Source organism: Arvicola amphibius, chromosome 3 (assembly GCF_903992535.2).
Source record: "Arvicola amphibius chromosome 3, mArvAmp1.2, whole genome shotgun sequence".
Taxonomy (NCBI): Eukaryota; Metazoa; Chordata; class Mammalia; order Rodentia; family Cricetidae; genus Arvicola; species Arvicola amphibius.
Window position 1 is genome coordinate 135289689 of NC_052049.1, and position 21117 is coordinate 135310805.

Genomic DNA, 21117 nt, shown 5'->3' on the forward strand with positions numbered 1-21117 from the left:
TATTGGTAAAAGTCATCAGATACATAGGCAAAGTTCCTTCGGAGCTACGTGTCCTTAGACACATCACCTCCCAAACCAGGCAGGCTCCTCTGTACTTCCATTAGTCCCAGAGCTGGATGCCAGACTGGGCGATACAAGTGAGATTCTGTCTTTCAACACAACAAACAAACAAAGAAATAAATGGTGCAAAAAAGAAAGAACACCTTTTTTTTTTCTGAGAGTTCAATTTCCTAGGACATTTTTGTTTGATCCTTTCAGAGCCGTGAGTTTAATTTTTATGTATTTATCTTTATTTTAATTAATTTTAAATTTATTAATTTAAAAAGTTAAATTTGAACATACAGTTCAAAATCAAATACTTTTAAAAGCTGCTCAACAACAACAACAACAAAAAACCCAAATGACGATCCCTTCTAGTCAAACACCAATCTGTTATGGGTTTCCTGCGTACCATTTCAAAGTTATTCTGCAGATAATATATATTTTCAGATATTTTTAAATAAAAAGGAACATTGTTTCATTTTTAAAGCTACTTTAGCACAAAGCAAGGTAAAACAGCAGAAACCTGTGGATTGAAAAAGAAAATTGCCTGTGGTATAATTGTTTTAAATGCTGTGTTCATGTGTTGAGTTTAAAAATATTTTGATGTGTTCCGATGCTTGGAAAACAAGAAGCTGTGAATCACTGCCTTGGATAAACTGTCCAATTTGATTATATAGTTTGTGCTCGGTGGCAAGGTCACCTTAATGAGTTTACATAATAGTATACAGCAAGCAGAAAGCTACCCCCAAAACTGGAGAGAGCAGGCAGGGAGAAAAGGGGTGGAGGGGGCAGGTGGCCTCAAGAGTCGCCACTTGACGACAGGAGCTGTGAAGGAAACCATCAGGAGCGGGGAGTCCTTCCGAAGTGGAGTTGGTACAAAGAGGACATGCGGGACACGATTGTCCCATCTGCACTCCAACAGGAGTGCCGCTACGCGCACTCGAGAAGTGCCTAGTGAGACAGAGGGACTGGATTTTAAATTCCATTTCGTTTCAACTAATTCGAATTTCTACATAGCTGGGTGTGGGATAGTGGTTCCCATACTGGGTAGTGTAGTTGAGGCATCATGAACACAGGCCGTGGCGGAGAGAGAAAGTGCTAAAAGACACAGAGGAAAGCAGGGAAAGGAAAGACGGTGCGCACGTGCGGTGGTGGGACAGAGGTGAAGGGCCAGACAGCCAAGAGCATTTGTTTGTCCTGGGCGATCCCTGTATCACGGGCAGGGAGCGTCCTCCACCCCTAGTACTCTGCTGGGTTTTTCTGAAGGGTTCCTAAACGTCTCTGGTCTCAACTACCAAGCGGGTTACCAGAGCTTACCGGAGCAACCTGCACTGATCCAAAGCACTCCTGCAAGGAAACCCCACAGTTTCACACACCACTAGATGTCACCATTAACTAAAATGAGTGTTTGTTATTTGTGTTGGTCGTTTGTCTATACAGTAGACTTGGGGTATGGTTTTGTTTGTTTGTTTGTTTTGTCTCGCTGAAAGCAAGGTGGCTTGTAATCTGGGAACCCATCAATGTTGATAGTCTAATTTGGTTTTATGTTATTTCCAGGTAAAACTATGCGGGTTCAGACACATGCTCATTATTAACTATCTACCATGTGCCAGGCGCTGGCCCTGCACACAGTGCAGGAGTTACACATTGCACAATGACAGGAGACCACTGGTCACATGGACCTCTGTATGGGTGGCACTCTTGAATAGCTCTGCAAGACTCTGGGCGGTGGGGACCAAAGCTTAAGGTACAGTCTGTCATCATCGTCTCTCTTTCTCCTCTCCCTCCCTCCTGCTAGCCCTCTCTATTTTTCTCTTCCTCTCTCTTCCCTTCCCTCTCTGCCTCGTTTGTCCTGTTTGTCCCTGTTCTAGCCTATATGTATCCCTGCCTTGGGATTATTGGCAGGAGCCAACATGCCCAGTTTGTGAGGTGCTGGACCCAGGGCCTCAAACATGCAGGCAAGTACTCTCCCGCCCTAGCTCTGTTCTATGTTTTGGGGAAGTGTGTTCATCTAAAACCTTCTCTGCCGGGCGGTGGTGGTGCACGCCTTTAATCCCAGTACTCGGGAGGCAGAGGCAGGCAGATCTCTGAGTTCGAGGCCAGCCTGATCTACAAGAGCTAGTTCCAGGACAGGCTCTAGAAACTACAGGGAAACCCTGTCTCAAACCCCCCCCCCCCAAAAAAACCCCAAAATAAAACCTTCTCTGTGACTAGAAACACAGGTGCCCTGCACTCTTTCTGAGAGGTCTACAGACCACAGTGCAGTTTTCCCTTCCAGTTTTGTAAGAAACACTAAATTTTAGTTCTTTTCAGAAAATACCTCTCACTGCATAAATCTAAAAATAAAGCTATGTACTAAGCCTGCTAGAAAAATTAACTTATGACATTTGACGACACACAAAAACAAAACAAAGCTTTTACCTCAAAGGGAATAAGAGATAGTTTCTGTAGCTGAATTTGAGTGACTGAGGCCAGGAAACATGGAGCGAGGTTACCCCAGGTTCCATGTTCCCAACTTGGAAGCAGTTTCCTGAAGTTTCATGGTAGCAGAACAAAGAAAGTCATAAATAAGTCAATTTAAAAATACTTTGGTGGAAACTTTGGAGAGAGGGTTACAGCAAGATGGGGGAAGCTCTCCTACAGCCCTTAGACACTATCTGGTGACATTCTTTGTTTTTGAGTTGGTAGAAGCTAGGGGGTTGCTAAATTAATGGACTCCAAAAGGGTTTTGTTGTTGTTGTTTCTCCTAGCCATAGGATGTTAGCTCTGGCAAGGATGGCTATTCAGGCCGAGATAAGTAATTAGCCTCTGGACCCACAACATTCCAACCTGGCTACAGCATGGCAGTCCTAATCAGTCCGTCAGTCTTGTCTACACAGCTTCTTTCCAGGAATTCTTGTTGGCATCTTTGCCCTTGAGAGATTCAAAGTGTTGTTGGTCAGACCTAAGATCCAAAACAGTATTCACTTGCCACCAAGCCTGAGGACATGATACTCAGGACCCACATCGTGGAAGGAGATAAACAACTCCGGAAAGTTGACTTCCGTCATATGCATGCCTGGCACAGGCATGTCTCCACCCCCACAATACTCGAATTGAAAGAAAATGAAGGGTAAGAATTTCAAAAGACATGCCTGTTTGCTTCGCAGTTTTCACTTATAAATAGGTTCATTGGACGGGCTGTGTATAAAGACACACCAAGAGAGATACTCAAGACTAGAGGCCCAGGGATGTCTGCACACTAAGAGAGGTACTCAAGACTAGAGGCCCAGGGATGTCTGCACACTAAGAGAGGTACTCAAGACTAGAGGCCTAGGGATGTGTGCACACTAAGACATATTCAAGACTAGAGGCCCAGGGATGTGTGCACACTAAGAGAGACACTTAAGACTAGAGGCCCAAGGATGTCTGGCTACCTGTTAACATCTATTAATTGCACCCGTGTGTCAGCCTCCTCAGACACATTACTGAAAATACTGCTCACTACTGCCCAGGCTAAATAGCTGTTGCCATGGCAGCTGAAGACCCTCATCAGGTAAGAGTGATTCGAGAGGTACAGTGTGTGTTCTCATCCCTATTTGCCTGTTGCTGAATGTGAAGGGGAGCACCAGTTTTATGGAACCACAGTCTCCCTGAAGCCGGGGTTAGCCCAGGGATGGATTTATCCCACTTACAACTGCTTTCTCCTGTGATTGTCAAGCCCCATCCTTTTCTGTGAAGGTCTAACATGCATAGAGCATGTAAACATGTAAAGAGAAAGGGTCACGTGCACAGCTGGCGTCTACCACCCAGGTCTTGTGAACTAAGGCCTATTTTAGAGGTGGAAACTGTTTCTACTTAGTGTAGTACCAGAGGCCCTGGGCAGAGTTATAAAACAAGAAAAAGAGGCAGCGGGTATATGACTTTAAGAGGGAATGACAAACTGTTCTTATTTTACAGATGCTCTGACAATCTATTTGAATGTGACATTCATCATCAGCTTTGATAAGTTAATAGACACTACAGCTCACCACAGATCACAGAAGAAACAGGTAAACGTTGGAATATTCATGTTCAACAAGGATGTCAGGAACAGATCTGCTCACGCAAAGCAGTAGCATTCTGTTACCCATCACCAAAGATGCTTCTCCCTACAGCAAATGGGCACAGTTGAAGAAAACCACAACCAGAGGCATTGCAAAGATCAATGAATGGGGAGGCCTAGCCCCAACGGATACATTTGTAGCACAGCTCCTACCTCTATGTATGGCTCAGGGAACACCGTGGAAGAGGGGGTGGAAAGACTGTAAAGAGCCAGAATACCAGGAAGTCCACTGCCAGACTGCTTCTCTTAGAAATGGCTGCATCAACAAGACCGACCAATGATAACACCAATAGACATGCTAATGTAGAAGAGGGGGAATCTCATGGGGTCCAGTACCGAGAGAAAACTACAGGTGGATGACGGCTGCAGAGAGAAGGAGCATTAACTTCTTTTCAGGCATATCCAATACAAAGTGGTCAGCTCCAAAATCATTATCAGACACCGGAAATAAACTCAGCAGACTGTGTTTATATATTTATCTATTCATCTAGCCATGTGTGTGTGTGTAAAACAATAATAGTCAAAGAAAAAGAGGCTATCAGTTTGAGAAGGGGAGTATGGGAGGGGTTGGAGGGAGAAAAGGAAGGAGGCAAATAACGTAATTATATTTTAACTAGAATTGGGAGGAAATCAGTCATATTCTTCTTTACCAGCAATCTAAAAAAATGTATAACAGAAAATAAAACAACTTTCACATGAGCAACAGAACCACAAAGTACCTAAAATAAACTTAATTGAAAATCCCAGGACAGGACTGGGAAGATGGCTCAGCAGGTAAAGACACTTGCTGCCAAGCCTGAAGACCTGCGTTCATTCCCTGAGTTCAAGACATGGTGGAAGGAGAGAACCAACTTCCGCAAGTTGTCCTCTGACCTCCACGGGGTGCTGAGGCATGTGCATTCCTTATCCTACCACATACATTAATAATTGAGTAAATAAATGCACTAAAGTTTTAAAATACAAAATAATTTTTTGGAGAAAAATCTAAGATTAGTAAAAGACATAAAACTGAATAAGCAAAGAGATATGCCATGTTTGTGGGCAAAGCTGTTTAATAAAAAGTTATCAGTTCTCAAATTAATTTTAAAATTCAAAGTAATTTCAAGATATTCACAATACAACTATTTGAGGGAATAAAAGTTAAAACTTAGAAAATCAAACCAAACCAACCAAACAACAACAAAACAAGACCCACAATTCATTAGTCTTTTTTTTTTCTTGAGACAGCATCTTACTATGTACCTCTGGTTGTCCTGGAACTCACTCTGTAGACCAAGTTGGCCTCAAACTCACAGAGGTCTGTCTGCTTCTGCCTCCCGAGTGCTGGGAATAAAGGCCCATGTCAACATGCCCAGCTTTATTAGTCCATTTAAAAAATAGCAAAGAGGAAACATTCACCTCAGGTTATCCCAATGCTACTGTGCTGGCTAGTTTTATGTCAACTTGACACAAACTAAAGACATCAAAAGGCGGGAACCCCAGTTGAGAAAATGCCTCTGTATTATCGGGCTGTAAGCAAGCCTGTAGAACATTTTCTTAATTAGTAACTGATGTGGGAAAGTCTAGCCAACTGTGGGTGGTGCTACCCTGGGCTGGTGGTGCTGGGTTCTCTAAGAAAGCGGGCTGAGCAAGTCATGGTGAGCAAACTTTAAGCAGCCCTTCTCCACTGCCTCTGCATCAGCTCCTGTCTCCAGGAGTTCCTGAGTTCCTGCCCTGACTTCCTTCAATCAGGAGCAGGGATGTAGAAGCTTAAGTCAAACAAAGCCTTCTTTCCCTAATGGATTTCAGTCATAGTGTTTCATTGTAGCAATAGTGACCCCGACTAGCAGAGCTACACACTAGAACTCAGGAACAGAGGCATTTAAGAAGGTGCTCAAAAATGTGTGTGTGTGTGCGTGCGTGCTCTCCCAGGTGTACTGGTGCACGTGATGTGTAGCAAACAAATCAATAAAGGATAGGCTGTTTCTTAGACAGTGTATGGAAACTGGCTCACTACATGGAAAAATTGTATTTGATCCCTAACACATAATACTAAAAATAAACATTAACTCCAGACAAATTAAAGAACCCAGTGTAAAAGGTAGCCCTACAAAACAAATGTGTACATATAAATATACACAGAACACGTCTTTATCAGAATATATATACATATGATACATACGTCAGGCTGTATTCTGGGAAATGTTTCTAACCCAAGGTTATTCTTTTTTTAAGATTTTATTTTAGGTCTCCTTACAGTAACCCTGCTGGCCTGAATTTTGCTATGTATATCAGCCTAGCTACTAACAGAGATTCACCTGCCCTTGCCTACCAAGTGAGGCTTATTTTTATTTTATGTGTACAAGTGTTTGGCTGTGTGGATGTATGTGTGTCATATGCATACAGTGCCCTCGCAGGCCAGATGAAGGCATTGGAACTTGTGGTAGTTTGAATGTAATTGGTCCATAAACTCATGAGGAATGGCACTATTAGGAGGTGTGGCCTTGTTGCAGTAGGTATGGCCTTTTTGGAGGAAGGTTATCACTGTGGAGGCAGGCTTTGAGGTCTCTTTTGCTCAAACTTCCCTCAGTGCGACACTGAGACCCCTTCCTGTTTCCTTCTCATCAAGATGTAGCCAGCTCCGTGTCTGCTGCATGCCACTCTGTTTTCCGCCATGATGATAATGGACTGAACCTCTGAACTGTAAGTTGTCACCCCAATTGAATATTTTCCTTTATAAGAGCTGCCCTGGTCATGGTGTCTCTTCACAGCAATAGAAACCCTAAGACAGATCCCTGTAGCTGGAGCTATAGGCAGTTATGAGCAGTCACATGGTTGCGGTGAACCAACCTGGGTACTTTTCAAGAGCAGTAAGTGCTTTTAACTGCTGCTGCTGAACCATACCTCCAGTCCCCAGTGTTAGTTCTTGTGGCAATGTAATACAACATGTAAGATGATATGTTTGCTTCAGGATTATCAGGCAAGTTTTTGTGCTGATATGGACAATAAAGAGAACAAGATGTAGAAAAAGGAGGAATGACTGATAAGTAGGATGGATTATTGTGTTTTTTTTTTTTCCTTTTCTAAAAGATTACAGCTAAATAACTTTGTTTCATTGTTGGAATTCAGCATGCAAAGTTCTGTTTCCTGCCTCCTACCGAAAAGGGTGCTGCTCACCACTCCCCTCCAGTGGACAACTCTGGAATTAGCTTTCATTTCCCTGCACCTGCTGCAAATAAGGACCGTCCCTTCCACAGCTCTTCTGGGCCCTCTTCCTCTACCATTTGCCTTTTAGGGGCAGCTGGGCACATAGGACTGTTATGAGCCTGGGACAGTGGTGCACACCTGTAATCTAACACTCAGGAACCAGGACGACGATGCTATCAAGGCTAGTCTGGCCTGCATAGCAAGACTGTCTCACAAACAAATAGCAACAAGAAAACAACACCAAGCTATTGTGTTGGGATTGCCATCCTTCACTATGTCTAACTGATTATTTCTTCTGAGTTGGAGCTGCGTTCACTTGGTTTAGTTTGGTTTTCAGAGATGCAATGGGTCCAGGCAGTCTTGTTCCCAAAGCATGCCTGACACCCCCACTAGCAACTCTCTGGTTGCAGGGGTCAATTAACTTTATGACTAGGGTTTATGGTGGTCTTTGTTTCTTAGTATTGTAAAATAATCTTTATGCATTTTCCCTGGGATTAAATGTCACAGTCCCTATCATAAAGAGAGTGTGACTGAAGTCATCCCAGCCCCCAGAGGAAATAGAACTTGCAGACAGAGTTCAAGTTTGTAGGGCCCAAAATTTCTGGTTCTTTTAACATTTTTAAAAAGAATTCTTTTATATCTAACTATAGCCGCCATCATTTCTACGATTCAAAATCCTGGACAGTAAAAAATGTACAATATCTGAACCAAGTTTTGCATCTCACTGTTAAAAACAGTGTAGACATTAGTAATTCAGTTATTTGTTGTTTTTTTTTTTTTTTTTGAGGCTGCAGCTCCTAGAGCCCAGATTGGTCTCAAACTCTCTGTGTAGCCAACATTTGCCTTGAACTTCTGATTTTCCTGCCTCTACCTCCCGAGTATGAGCAGTACAGACTTGTGCCATAATTCTCTGCTAGTCATTCAGTTTTAGTTATTTAATTACCGTCACAGAATTCTCAAATCTTCAAGCAGTTACTCCATGATATATCTAACCATCTCAGTGGTCTTGATAAGTCGTCTCTCCTTGGGAGGTTCTTAATTCGCTGGTCAAGCCATCTCACCTGAAGGAACTGTGATGTCCTACCAAATGGGCTGGTCAGCTAACCAGCTAAATCTTTAGCTTTTCTCAGGGGTCAGGAGGAAATTAGATGCTAGGCAGGGCTGGCTGTTGGTCAGTGAACAATCTGAAATGTCCATGGAGAAGCTCACTGTACGGACCTTTGTCTATCCATGTCTCAAAGCCAACCATATAAACCACTGCCCTAGACTCCCAGCCCTGAGCACTATTAGGTCTTAGAGCCTACATAAGGTGGCCCAGCTCCACATGTCAACTCCAGTGGGAGGGGAAGTAGAAACATCCCGTGCATATTTCTCTTATTTCCGCCTGGTACGGATGGATGCACACTGACATGCAGGCAGCTGGGGGTTGCTTGCTGGTTTTCTTTGAAGCACCTGAAGTGAGGGGCTATATCACAAACTCCTGAAGTGAGGGGTTATATCACAAACTCCTGAAGTAAGGGGCTATATCACAAACTCGTGAAGTGAGGGGCTATCTCACAAACTCCTGAAGTGAGGGGCTATCTCACAAACTCCTGAAGTGAGGGGCTATCTCACAAACTCCTGAAGTGAGGGGCTATATCACAAACTCGTGAAGTTGCCGACAACTAGTGTGGAAGAGGAAAACTCTGAAGTGTAGTGATCTCCAGCCTTTCTTAGAGCATGTGGCAGCTCTGGGTTCAGAAATATCTCTCAAGTCCAAGGTCCCCCCTCCCACATTCCCTGTGGTGCAGTGGCTGAGTCTACTGGTTTAGAAGGCATCTTACTTCAGTAGAAAGACTGGGCTTGTGATGATATCAGCTACATTTTTGGAGGGGCCAATGTGTAGAGCTATGGAGGAAGCTGGAAAATTATTGCCTATTCATCCCCGAGGGCCCATAAAGTTGGTGAGGTTGCCCATACCAAGTTTGGAATTACGAAACCAAAAGGGCTGGCTTCTTCCTCCTTCAGACACGCAAGGCCCTTCTAAGAGAGCCACAATTAGTCAGTGTAAATGTGCCCCTGTGTTACTCTTAAATATGCCTCGTTTATCACAGTACTTCCTCTCTGACCCTGTGGGCTAGAGTGACTATGGGCCCTGCCATCATTTTGAATTTTTGAAATTGAGTTTATCTGCGAAGCCCAGGCTAGCTGCCAACTTGTGCTCCTCCCACCTCAGCCTCCCGAGTGCTGGGATTACAGGCATCCTGTCCCCACCCCTTCAACCAGACCCCAGATGGAGATTGCTTGCCCAAGGTCATGCAGGACGGTGAGCAACATTGAGATGTGAGCTCTTCTCCCCTGGGCATTTCTGTCTGTGCGACTTAGAAGCTGTCAGGTTTGATGCTAGGGCTGTTGGCTCTGTGCGCACTTACACGCTTGCTGGAGGGCAGGTTGTCACTGTGAAGGGAAGACAGGCTTTGGGTGGAGTCCAAGAACAGGTTCAGAGACTCCTGAGGTCAGAGGAGAGTGGGTCCAGCCAGCAGGTGTGTAGGCAGAGGGGGCTGCAAGAAACCCAAATTCCGACTGTTAAGTTATATTTCCCAAGCAAGCTATCTTCGTGCCAGCTGACCATGGTTTTTAGATACTTGGAAAGAAGTAAAGAATACTGCATCAAGGTTTTTTTCTTTCAGAATGATAAATTATTCTGTATGTAGAATTGTGAACGTTATAGCTTTTAAATTAATTATGCACAGTATTTTTATAAAAACTCTGATTAACAGCCGTCATCCTACATTCAACAGGAGTAGCAGCTGAAGGAGTCTGTGGACAAGTAACTGGACCAGCAACTCCATGGTAACCAGAGGCAGGACTGGGGTGAGAATTCCCACACTGAAACCCAGTTTCAATTTTCTTAGACTGGAAAAATAAAGTTGAGATTCTACCAGTTTCCTTTTATTTCAAGTTCACTCTTAGGAGTAGTGTGTGTGTGTGTGTGTGTGTGTGAGAGAGAGAGAGAGAGAGAGAGAGAGAGAGAGAGAGAGAGAGAGGTTTGTTTTTTTCAAAGCACTTTCACATATGGTCTTAAACCTGTATGGAATTAGACATTCCTATTCCAGCTAAGAGATCAGAAAGCAGGGCAGGAGGCTCATGAGTTTCAGTGTTGGTTCCTGGCAGAGCCAGGAGTTTGGCACTGTTTCCCCCAGGTCACACTGTCCTCTTATTGATCCTGCCTGAAACTGAGCAGAGTAGCTGTGGTTCGAGCAGAGGTTACGAAGCCATGCTACTGCTGCATGGTGTGAACGGAGCTATAAAACTCACTGTGTTTTTTTTTTTGGCATCCAGATCAGTGAGCCTGCATGAATTTTGACACAGAAGTTGCTTCAGCTCCTACCTAGTTAAAGGAGACTTAGCCTTTTCCTTCTTCCCTCCCTGTTCCCACTGCCCTCCCTCTCTTCTGATTTCCTCCTCCTCTGCCCCACCCCGCTTCCCTGGTCAGAGCACAGCTCATTAATAGAATGAGGAGCTGTGCAGAAGGGTTCATGTTCTCCTTCGCCAGAGAGCTGTGGAATCAGAGCTCCGAGGTCTCAAGTTCCTTCTAATACATTTCCTCCGATGCTGTGTTGATCAAGGGGGCACACCAACCCCATCTCTGCTGTCTGGGCTTGGCGAGGAGGACACAGTCATGTCTCCTGCTGAGACTGGATTGTTGGAATTGGCACACCTTGCCTCTGATCAGCGAATATAGAACTATGACATCTAGAAAATTAGAGAATCCACATCTCAGAGGAATCCAAAAATAAAACAACCCCATCTGAAGCCTTGGTAGGGTAGCCTTGGGAGAAGACTGTCCTGGACTTGGAGATAGAATTATCTGGGTTGAGAATATAGTTTTTTGCCCTTTCAGAAGCTTTGTGAATCTGTGCCAAGAAAGGATGGAGCTTCTGCAAGCCTAGGATTCCTAAAGCCTAACGCTACCCCACAGGAGGTTTTCAGAATGGAATGCCACACTGTCACATGACCAGCAGACAATCAGCAAACCATTTTCCTCCATGTGCTCCTTTCTTTGGCTCCATACAAGGGTGAATCCTCCCAGCTAAGTGATATTATTTATGAAGGTTATCCCTACCATAAGAAATGAAATTCTTGGGGCTGGAGAGAAAGTTCAGCGGTTAAAACCATGTACTGCTTTCAAAGAGGGCTGGGTTCTGTTCCCAGCACCCACAGGGGGCAGCTTCAGCTCCAGGACCATCCAAAACCCTCCTCTGACTTCCTTGTCATGTATACACATCTTCCTCCTCCCCTGGAGTCTATGTATGATTTTAATAGAAGAAATGGAGTTCTCAATAGCTGGCCATTCTATGTGACGGCTTATGGAACAGGCAAATGCCTAATGGCAGCTGTGTTGGGAGGAGAAGCCTGGCAATAGCTGTTATTTCAGAGGGTTTATGAAGTCATGGAATCTGATTTCACACTGATGATGTCTCCTGTCATCACCCTAGGACAGAATGAGGCCTTCTGGGTTAGACACCACTCCAATCACAAACCAGTCTCAGTCACGTGATCATTTGCTTTCTGCGTGTGTGCCCTCCAAGAACAAAGGCCTTGCCAGGCAGCATTTCAGCCACATAGAAAATGAATGAGTGGATAAAATGTTTCCACTGAATCAATGAATTAAAGGACAGAAATGTTTTCTCTGGCTTGTCCTTCCATCTAGTCATATATATGGGTTCTGTTAGGCAACCAGGAGCAGGGCTTACTTCTTTTACAGACAGGCCCATGGCACGAAGTGGGTGACGCAGCTGTTTCAATCCAGACTTCTAGACAGCCAGTGGGTGCTTTCTCCTCCTCTCTCCCTTGCCTGTCACTCTCCAGCCTGACCCTAGGGTCTGTTCCCTGGATCCTTTCGAAGGCCAGTTACCACATTCTGTACACAGAAGCCCTACCCTGGATCAGTGAGGGATGGGCTTTCATTGGTAGGCAACAGCCCATCTGAAGATGCCAAAGCTGGTCCCTACTTGCAACCTCACTTCGGGTGCTTACAAGTTGCAGCAAACAGGGAAAAGCTACCCCGGGTTGGGGATGTAAACTGGTTAAGAGCGCATTGCTCAGCTCCACTTGCCTTTGAAGTTTGGTCATCCTATCCATTTTAGCCTGCTTTCCCCACTTCTGATCCTATGAAAATATCCCCCGCCCCCATCAAACTGACTCTAAGTCTTTGTGGAAATTCTCTCTGCCTCTTTCTTTTGAGACAAGGTCTCAGTATATAGTCTTGGCTGGCCTGGACCTTATTTGTAGACCAGGCTAGTTTTGAACTCACAGAGATCTACCTACCTCTGCTTCATGTGTGCTGGGATTAAGGGAATGTGCCATTACACCTGGCCCTTTCTTTTTAAAGATATAATAATAATGATAATAATAATAATAATAATAATTATTATTATTTTGTAGGGCTAAGAGACAAGCTTGCTTGGCACACAATCAACTTAAAGGAGCCAGTTCTCTCCTTCCACTGTGAGACTCTAAGGATCAACGCAGGTTAGGTTTTCCAAGCAACTTTACCCTCTGAGCCATCTCCTCCTCATTACCCCCTCCCATATTATCTTCTCCCTTTTTTCCTTAACACAGAGTTTCACCACATAGCTCAGAGATCATCCTGCCTCAGCTTCCTGCATGCCAAGACTTCAGGATAACCCAGCACAGCAAGCTTCATCTTATAATCTTGGTTCTCTTCTGTTAATCATTCTTTACCAGTTAGCCAGATTTCTGGTAGAGATGTGCAATAAACACCACAAACCTTCTCTCTGTGACACCGGTCTATGATCGGGTCATCTTGATTTATTACGTTCACCTTTTTCTCTCATCTCTCCATCTTTGGGGGTTCTTTCAAAGTGAATGTTTCAGGAGGAGCTCAACTGAACATTTTCAGACATACCGAAAAAAACCCTGGCATGTCTGTGCCTCGGGCAGGTGTGCCGGCTTGCTCCTTTGCCTGGGAATAGTCATGGTCCCCGGAATGTGCGTTTCTGAACCTCCAAGGGTCTCCCTCCTTCTTAAGCTCCCTCAGCCATTCCAGCTTCTGACACTGCCTAGGCCACTCCAGAGCTCACTCAAGGCTGTTTACCATGGAGAAAAGTCACCCAGAAGCTTATTGCGGTCTGGAAATGCTTGTGACACAATTGTCATTGTAACAACTTCCTTGAAGAGATTTCAGGCCCTTTATTGCCCGCACAATAGCTGAGCTGTTAGGGACAGAACAGTAACACCTCTTGAAATGCAGGTAGTGCCTGCTTCCTGGTGGCTCTCAGCTGCTCAGCTCCTCCAAGTTCTAGGTGAATAAGTGGCTTCATTGGTTACACCAAGGCCAGCTTGAGTCTGTGTAGGGTGTGTAGCAACAGGGATGGACCAGGTTACAAACTTGGGGGTTATATACTGAGCCATGTGTATAGGCAGTAGAGGGGTCAGAGTTACTAGGGGAAAGGTAACCAGGCCCCATACCTGGAGTGGTGCAAACACACGGGAAGACCCAGGGAAGCAGGAATAACAAACAGAAGATATAGGAAGGGTGGGGGACAACAGGGCAGCAGCTCGATAAGACCTAGCTAGACACGGGCTAAACATGAAGGAGATCAGAGTCGCCTGCTGTCATCTAGCACATGTGTGCACATTGCAAAGCAGGCAGATATACGCAGAAAGTGCACAGAAGTAGCAACAGGTGGTTACTCCTGCACTGAAAACAGCTTGGCCACTGATCTAGATTGAGACACGAACGCCTAGACCCATCTCTGAGGCTTTTAGACACTCGGTAATGATGCAAGTCCTTTTCTTTCACGACTACTCCAGGGAGGGCACCTTTCCCCCCCAGCTTCTACCGAGGATGGACAGATAAACCGTGGATTTGCACAAGGGGCAAGCCTCTTTCCAGGAGAAATTCTAATCTCTGAGTAAAGCTGCTCATTCGTGTGAATTCCATTATACCATTTTCCTGTTCACAGGAAATAATGTGGTTTCATTGAAAGGAGTTTACTCTGGATGTGCTGTGCCATTCACAGCTACTTAGCTAACCCCAGGCAGAAGCATTCGGTCCCTGAAGGAGGACTTGGCTCAAAGGCATCCTATGGAGACTTTCAAGTAAGGTCAGTGACAGACCACGGCCACATCCAGTGAAGTGACGCTTGGTTCTCTGGCTTCCCACAGCTCCCTGGGAGACCAGGTGGCCCAGAGGAACGGCCACGCAGGCCGGCCACTGTGGACCACTTAAGTCAGGATTGCAATTCACCTCGGACCGGGGACTCCAGCCCTCCGGTAGGCTGGGCGTTTTGCTCCCGCCCTCCTGTTTGATGACATCATGTTTGGGGTTGAGTTGCGGCTTAAAAAGCAGCTTGGGGGCAGCCAGCAGCCTACACTGCGAGCGCAGCGTGGTTCCAGGTTGCAGGCACGCACGCGGTGCTGGTGTGCCTCAGTCACCTCCAAGCGCCTGGCAGCCCCAGAGCGAGTGGCAGCTTTGAGTCGCCGGGCAAAGATGCCCCACTGCAACCTGCGCGCGGCTGCCGTCCTATTTCTGGTGATCCTAAAGGAACAGCCTTCCAGCTCTGCCCCACTCAACGGTAAAGTTTCTTTTTCTTTCTCTTTTCTTTTTTTTAAGAGTCGTGCACACTCAGACACTCAACCATGCCTGGGCAGAAGGATCTCCTGCCAGGCTCTTGCAAGATAAAATAAAAATCACTACCGAGGGAGCAGAGAAGGAGCTGTGTAGCTAGCACATTTTCAGGGAAGAAATGCCCACTTTTCGTATAGGATGCACGACCTACTGAGGTTGGAGACATGTTGCCTTTTTTGATAGTCTTTTGTGCACTGTTGGCATTACTCGTTTGCCTTTTTTTCTGAGCACCACTAGCTTTGGAGATGGGGCTTGGAAACTTGCTAGGCAGAATCCCGGAACCACCTGCAGAGCGCTGAGAAATGACTGGCTTCCTGAGTGGTATGATCGGGCAAGAAGCGGACTCAGGCTGATCTTCAGAACCCTCAGGGGCAGTTAACCAGCAGGCTTCACCTCTATGTCAAAGGGATAAGGTAGCAGCCCATCCTTAATCATTGTTTTTCCCCTAGAGGACTCCATTACCCGGAGCCTACACGTGTGTGCACGTGCACCCCCTATTTCTAATTGTAAAAAGGTGCTGAACTCCAGAGGGCAAGGGTGCTGAGGGTGCCGTGTGGGGTGTCCGGCTGAGGTGGGAAGAGGAACCTGAGCTGTGGGCACATGTCCAAAGCCTGGTTAATTAACTCCTTTGGAACAAGACAGGGAAAGCAAGCTTTAGCCTGCCTCTGTCTCAGCTGCTTTTCTCAGGGAGAGGTCGGTGGCTAGGTCCGGCTGGTGACAATCTCCACATTGTGGAGATACTTGTGGGTGTCCAGTTCCTGGGTTGTAACATATATAGAAAGACCAAGAGGGACCCTAATGGCTGAACACAGCCCCCCCCCCCCATGCAGCAGGGAGAGAGCACTGGTCCTGCTCAGTGGTGTCAGAGTTCTCCACTCCATCCTCCTCCTCCCGGGAGGTCACTGTGCCTGTGGACAAGGCTGGACCTGTGGGCAACCAACTGCCCCTTCGCTGAATCCTCATCTGCTGGCTGGCAAGGGCTGCCTACTGTCACCTACTTCCATGCAGTTGGGAAGAGGCAGGAGGTGGGAGAAATCCCCCAAAATGGGGATCAGTTTTGAAAATGGCTAGCTTTGACTAACTGCTAACTCTCAAGAAACCTATGGAAACTGAAGTTCACCAGAAATCTTCTTAGTACTGAGCACCTCCCACAAAGGAGAGGGGAGCTGTCTATTAATCTTTTTCTTCCAAGTTTGGGGCTCCCTCTCTGACAGTTACTCCCCATTCTCCTCCTTGTTGCCCCCCTCCTTCCCTCCTCATTCTCCAAACTGCCTTAGGGGGAGCTTGTAGTAAAACCCCACTTCCCCAGGACACTGAGCAGTCTTACCTGCCTCTAGGTTCTAAGCTTTTGTTCTGCTATTCATTGGGTCTGCTTCTTGGCTCCCTCAGGGGAAAAAGTCAAACAAAACTTACTGAGGTGGTCAGAAGGCCAGTTACCACCAGGTTGGTACTGGAGAGTTAGCTGAGTAAGAGGGTCAAAGTGTGCTCTGCCTGGTCCTTGGGGGACTGAAATTCCTCACAGTTGGCACTAATAAGTGCCCAAGAAAAGCCCTTGGTCCAGGAGTGGGCGGAGCATAAGGTGAAGGTCTTCTGGGGACAGCGTAGAGCTCTTTGTTTCAATGGCTGAGGGCCATTTCAGTGACCTGAAGGTAGAGCACTGGACAGGCTCACGCTGCCTGGATGCAGTGCCATTAGCCCTTGGAAGCTGCTGGCACCCAAGGCAGAAAGCAGGTAGGGCAGGACCCTGAACACCTACCTGGTATGGACTTTGCTAAATACCCATTCCTCGGGGCATCTCCCTGCCCAGTGCCAGCTGGGTTTGCAGGTTCTAACAGGCACTGCTGAGCTGCCCAAACCCAGCCTTTTTTGGAAAGGTAATGGAGGAGTTTGACCCCCCTAGGAAGTTACTGAAATCCACAGGAACATGGCACACGGGACACAAGTGTGCGGAGACTCTTAGTAGACACATGGTCCGAGACAGGCCACTTTACATCACCTGCGAAAACTAAACTCCTCTCTTTCATGGTCGGATGCCAATAAAGAGTGCTTGATTCTCCAAAGCCCAAAGGGGACAATATAAACATGTTTTCTAAAGGTATGGAGAAACTCAAAGAATTACTTAAAAGAATCCAAAATGGTTGTCCTAGGAAGCAAATAAATGACAAGTGACTTTTAGTGGGCTGATATTTGCTAAAAAGCCTTGTAGAGCCATTTGACTCTAAATTATGTACGGATGCCTCATTTGATCAAAATTACCAATTAACTCTGAAAATTAAAAATAAAATGAATATGGAGGCAAAGACATCAGACAAGGCAATAATAGCAGCAATGAGGCAAAAGGAGATAAAAATCAACATTGAAAAGAAAGAAAGAAAAAGCAAGGTTCTCTTTCAGCTCTTAGAAACCACCATTGGCTTGAGTAGGAAACTGTTGCTCATGGGGAGTGGTCAGGTCCTTGACACTACATTTTACTAAGAAACAAAGGTGAGGCCAGTTCTTAGTCTTCTAGCTGCTTCTCCCAACCACAGACACTCAGATATGCCGGGAGAGAGGTGCCCAGGAGTTGCGCTGTCCCTAGCTGGATGTGTCCCCCAGGGTATAGGGACATGCATCTCAGCTTGGGGTACCAAGGAAGGTGGAAGTGGGCAGGCTGGGTGACAGGGACAGAAAGAGTCCTGCAACAACTGCTTAAAAATGTCACTGGATGGGGGAATGAAGGACCCGTGCAAGGGGTGAGAGGGCTGGGAGGTGGTGGGTGGCTTGGGTTATGTTTCTCCTCCACGTTCCTGCCACTGCCGGCACTCAGATGAGGATGGCAGCTCCCTTGGGGGAAACCATCTTCCATTTGCAGGTAGTTTTCTGCTCTCTGCATACTGATGTGAGAAGTTCCCCACGATATGTTTTTGAGTGGAAAAAACCAAGACACTAAATAGTGTGTCTAGTAGGGGGGCGGGAGAACACACGGGTGTCTGGCCCACCATCACCCATAGACGAGGTGTCTACTGGAAGAGGGAAGGGACAGTGGGAGAGAATTCTTCCACTGAGTGCATACTTCGATTGCTTTGGGGTTTCAATTCACATGGAATGGAATCCCCTGCCCGGTTAATAATGTTTGACTTTTCTAAGATGTCTGGGGTGGCATCTATTTCAGATGCCCCCTGCTGAGTCCACAAACACCCCCTACAAACTCCCCATCCTGAGCTCTGTGTGGAGCACAGCTCTGAGGAGTCATGGTTCTGGCTCCATGACAGAAGTTTGTATTTGGGGACAGGACACTGGCTTCCTTCTCTGTCTTGCCCATTTGAAAACTAAATGTGCAGGGTCTTCCTGGATCTGTCCTCTCCACTGTATTGTGCTCACTCGTTTCCCTCTGTTCTTTACAGGATCCAAGTGGACTTATGTTGGTAAGTAGAGATTTTAAATATATTTATTAGGCGATAACCATATTTAATTAGAAACTTCGTAGAGGTTGTTGGGGGCATGGGGTGCTTGGGGGAAACTATGCATCATTAGGGGGTGGCTCCTCATGAGAGTTACATTGTGTATTCTCCCCAAGCAGAAAACCTGCTCTAGGGGGCACTTGAACTGTGAGACTCAGCAGTGAGATTTCCAAATTCCAGTAAGAATTTCTTCCAGACCTCCAGTTGCAGGGGCTCTGGCAGGAGAGAGCCCTTCCTCCTCTCTAGACGTCTTTCCTACAACAAACAAAGAAGAAAGGGCTCCTTTCGGAAAGCTTGGCCCAGGCCCTAGATCTTAAGCTCTCAGTGGATCCGGAATTAACTTCTTGTGGCCATGTTGTCAGCAAGCCACGGATGCAGAGATGATGGGCAGTCCTGAGTGAAGAGGAGGCTTGACTTACATTAAATATGGTCCAGGGTTTCTGTGGGCCTGGGTCATAGTCAGTCTGGCCAGCCTGCAAGACAGTTGCTGGGGCTACATTGTTGCAGTGAACTGGCAATGTCGCCACTGGCTGGACTGAGAACAGGAAGGCAGGGCACTTGGTTGGCCCTCTGGCAAGTGCAGGAATGCTCATGATATTTTGATAGGGACAGAGTCATGGGCACCGCACACGATACAGCATAGAAGTGACCTTACTGGCCCTGGTAGGTGAAGAAAGCAGAGGTGTTCTGCTAACGTTAAAGCCAGGAAATGTAACGGCTATGAGTAGTGACAGTCAGGGATACTGATTATGAGAGAAGAAGCATACTGTAGAGAAGTCTGACCTTCATGTGCAAAGATTAGCCTGGACGCTTCTGGTAGCCCAGGAAGTCACTGCATCAAAAGGCACGTTCTCCCAGGCCAAGCTTGCAGGCACTCTGCTCCCCCCACAAGCACTGCATAGCTCCACTGTTACTAACGTCCTTTTATGTGCTTATTATGTGCAAGGAACGTTACTAGGTAGCTGGGTAATTAGAAGGGTATGCTGAGCTCTGTAGCTTGGAATTACTAAAGTTCATAATTCAAAGCAGAACATAATAGGTAGTAACAGCAGATTGCTAATGAATGGTCCAGTGCTGATTGTCAGAGGAGAGAGCCAGAGCTGGGAAGTTCCAGAGACTTTCTGAAGGAACCAAGCAGGCTTCTATCTAGGCCTTGAAAGAATGGGAGGATTGGGGAAGGTGGCAGATGTACTGTCGGCCCAGGTGCCAAGGGCACCCCATGGACAGAGGGCAGGATGAGCAAGCTGAGATTTGAAGGAAGTGCATGGAGACGGGGTTCTAGAAGAGTCATGGCTCTGCAGGTCAGAAAGAGTCCAGCAGGAGAGGTCAGGATATTCCAGCTTGTTCTGTGTGAAGTGGGGCAGGGCAGAGAGCAGATCTGGGTGTCAGGAGAAGGCATTTAGGCAGACGGAAGGGATACAAGAAAGTGCTGGGTCTGTGTTTCTCAGTAAGCCATTGGGCCCTCTGGGCATCACCTGCTCCATCTGCAACCCTGAGGGTGGAGTTATCTAGACCAGTGCTCCTTGGACTACATCTTGATTTCAACTACATCAGAATCTTCTGGGGTTCCCTCTGAAAATGCAAGTTTCTGGGTTTCAGCCTGTATGTAAGGAGGGACCTGAGAAACCTGCATTTTAAAAAACATTCCCTAAAAGATCTCTCTCTCTCTCTGTCTCTCTCTCTGTGTCTCTCTCTCTCTCTCTCTCTGGTCTGCTGAGGATCTAACTCTCAAGACCTCTAGAATCTAGATGAGCACTGCCTACTGAGAAACTCTAGGCCTGAGAGAGTCTCATGCATACCACTAAAGGACCCTGTGCAGACGTTTCTCAAGAGCCTTCTAGGCCAAGAGTTAGCGCTGACTTGCCCCACCAATTCTGCTAGCATTTCAAACACAGTGGAAACACAAGTCGAGTCTCTCTCTGCAAGGCTCCCTGCACCTCTGCTGCCCCCAGCTTCAGGCAGAGTGAGGTGGGAGCAGTCACATCACTTGCAGTGGCCAACAGCATTGTTCCAGGAAGGGCTTCTTTGTGTTGCCCTGCGGCCTGGCCCAGGACTGCTCTTCCTGATTGCTATCCCTGGACAGCCCTCTGCCTGCTGCGCTGTGCAGTTAGAATGGCTCTGTGATGAGGACAAAAGCAAGATCTGATGATACATGGCCAAGAACCCTGATAAACCTAGCCTTGGCTTTTGAATTGTTGTTGCTTTGAGACAGGGTCTCTTGTTAGCCCAGGATGGCCTTCGACCTCATTATGCAGCCAAGGATGAGTTTGAATTCTGATCCTCTTGCCTCTGTCCCCTGAGAGGTGAGATTGCAGGCCTGTGCCACTATGTCCAATTTATGTGGCATTGGGGATTAAATGTGGGGCTTTGTGCATGTACTTTACCACCTGGGCAACAAACCCAGCCCAAACATGGTTCCCAGTAGTGGTGCACAGCCATTCCTCAGAGGAGACGAACGCAAAGGGCAGAAGGAAGATAGCTCAAGAGACAGCAGGTCCAGGCCAGCAGCTGGCAGTTGGCACCTGTGCCCAGAAGCACATGGGTAGACAGTAGGCCCAGCATTGGTGCTGGAGAAAGTGGTTTTCCCATCAGTAAGGGCTGAACTGAACAGGGCAAGCCCAGCCAGCGCTGTGTGCTGACTTCCCAGGGTCTAGAACCGAGCACATAGCTACACTGAATCACCTCGCTCCAGGCTTCTCGTTGACTACTTCACATGGTGGAACTTGTAG

At 46.6% G+C, this 21117-nt stretch overlaps 1 protein-coding gene across 2 annotated transcripts in view; it reads left to right on the forward strand.

Annotated features, from left to right (window-relative positions):
- Nucleotides 1–14706: 14706 nt before the first annotated feature.
- Nucleotides 14707–21117, forward strand: part of Ca12 (carbonic anhydrase 12) — a 54275-nt gene continuing 47864 nt past the window's right edge. For both annotated transcript variants that reach the window (XM_042054781.1, XM_042054782.1), the window contains exons 1-2: nucleotides 14707–14895; nucleotides 18332–18352. In XM_042054781.1, coding sequence (XP_041910715.1) covers nucleotides 14811–14895; nucleotides 18332–18352 — 106 coding nt within the window. In that variant the 5' untranslated portion in view covers nucleotides 14707–14810. The remainder of the gene's footprint in view (nucleotides 14896–18331; nucleotides 18353–21117) is intronic.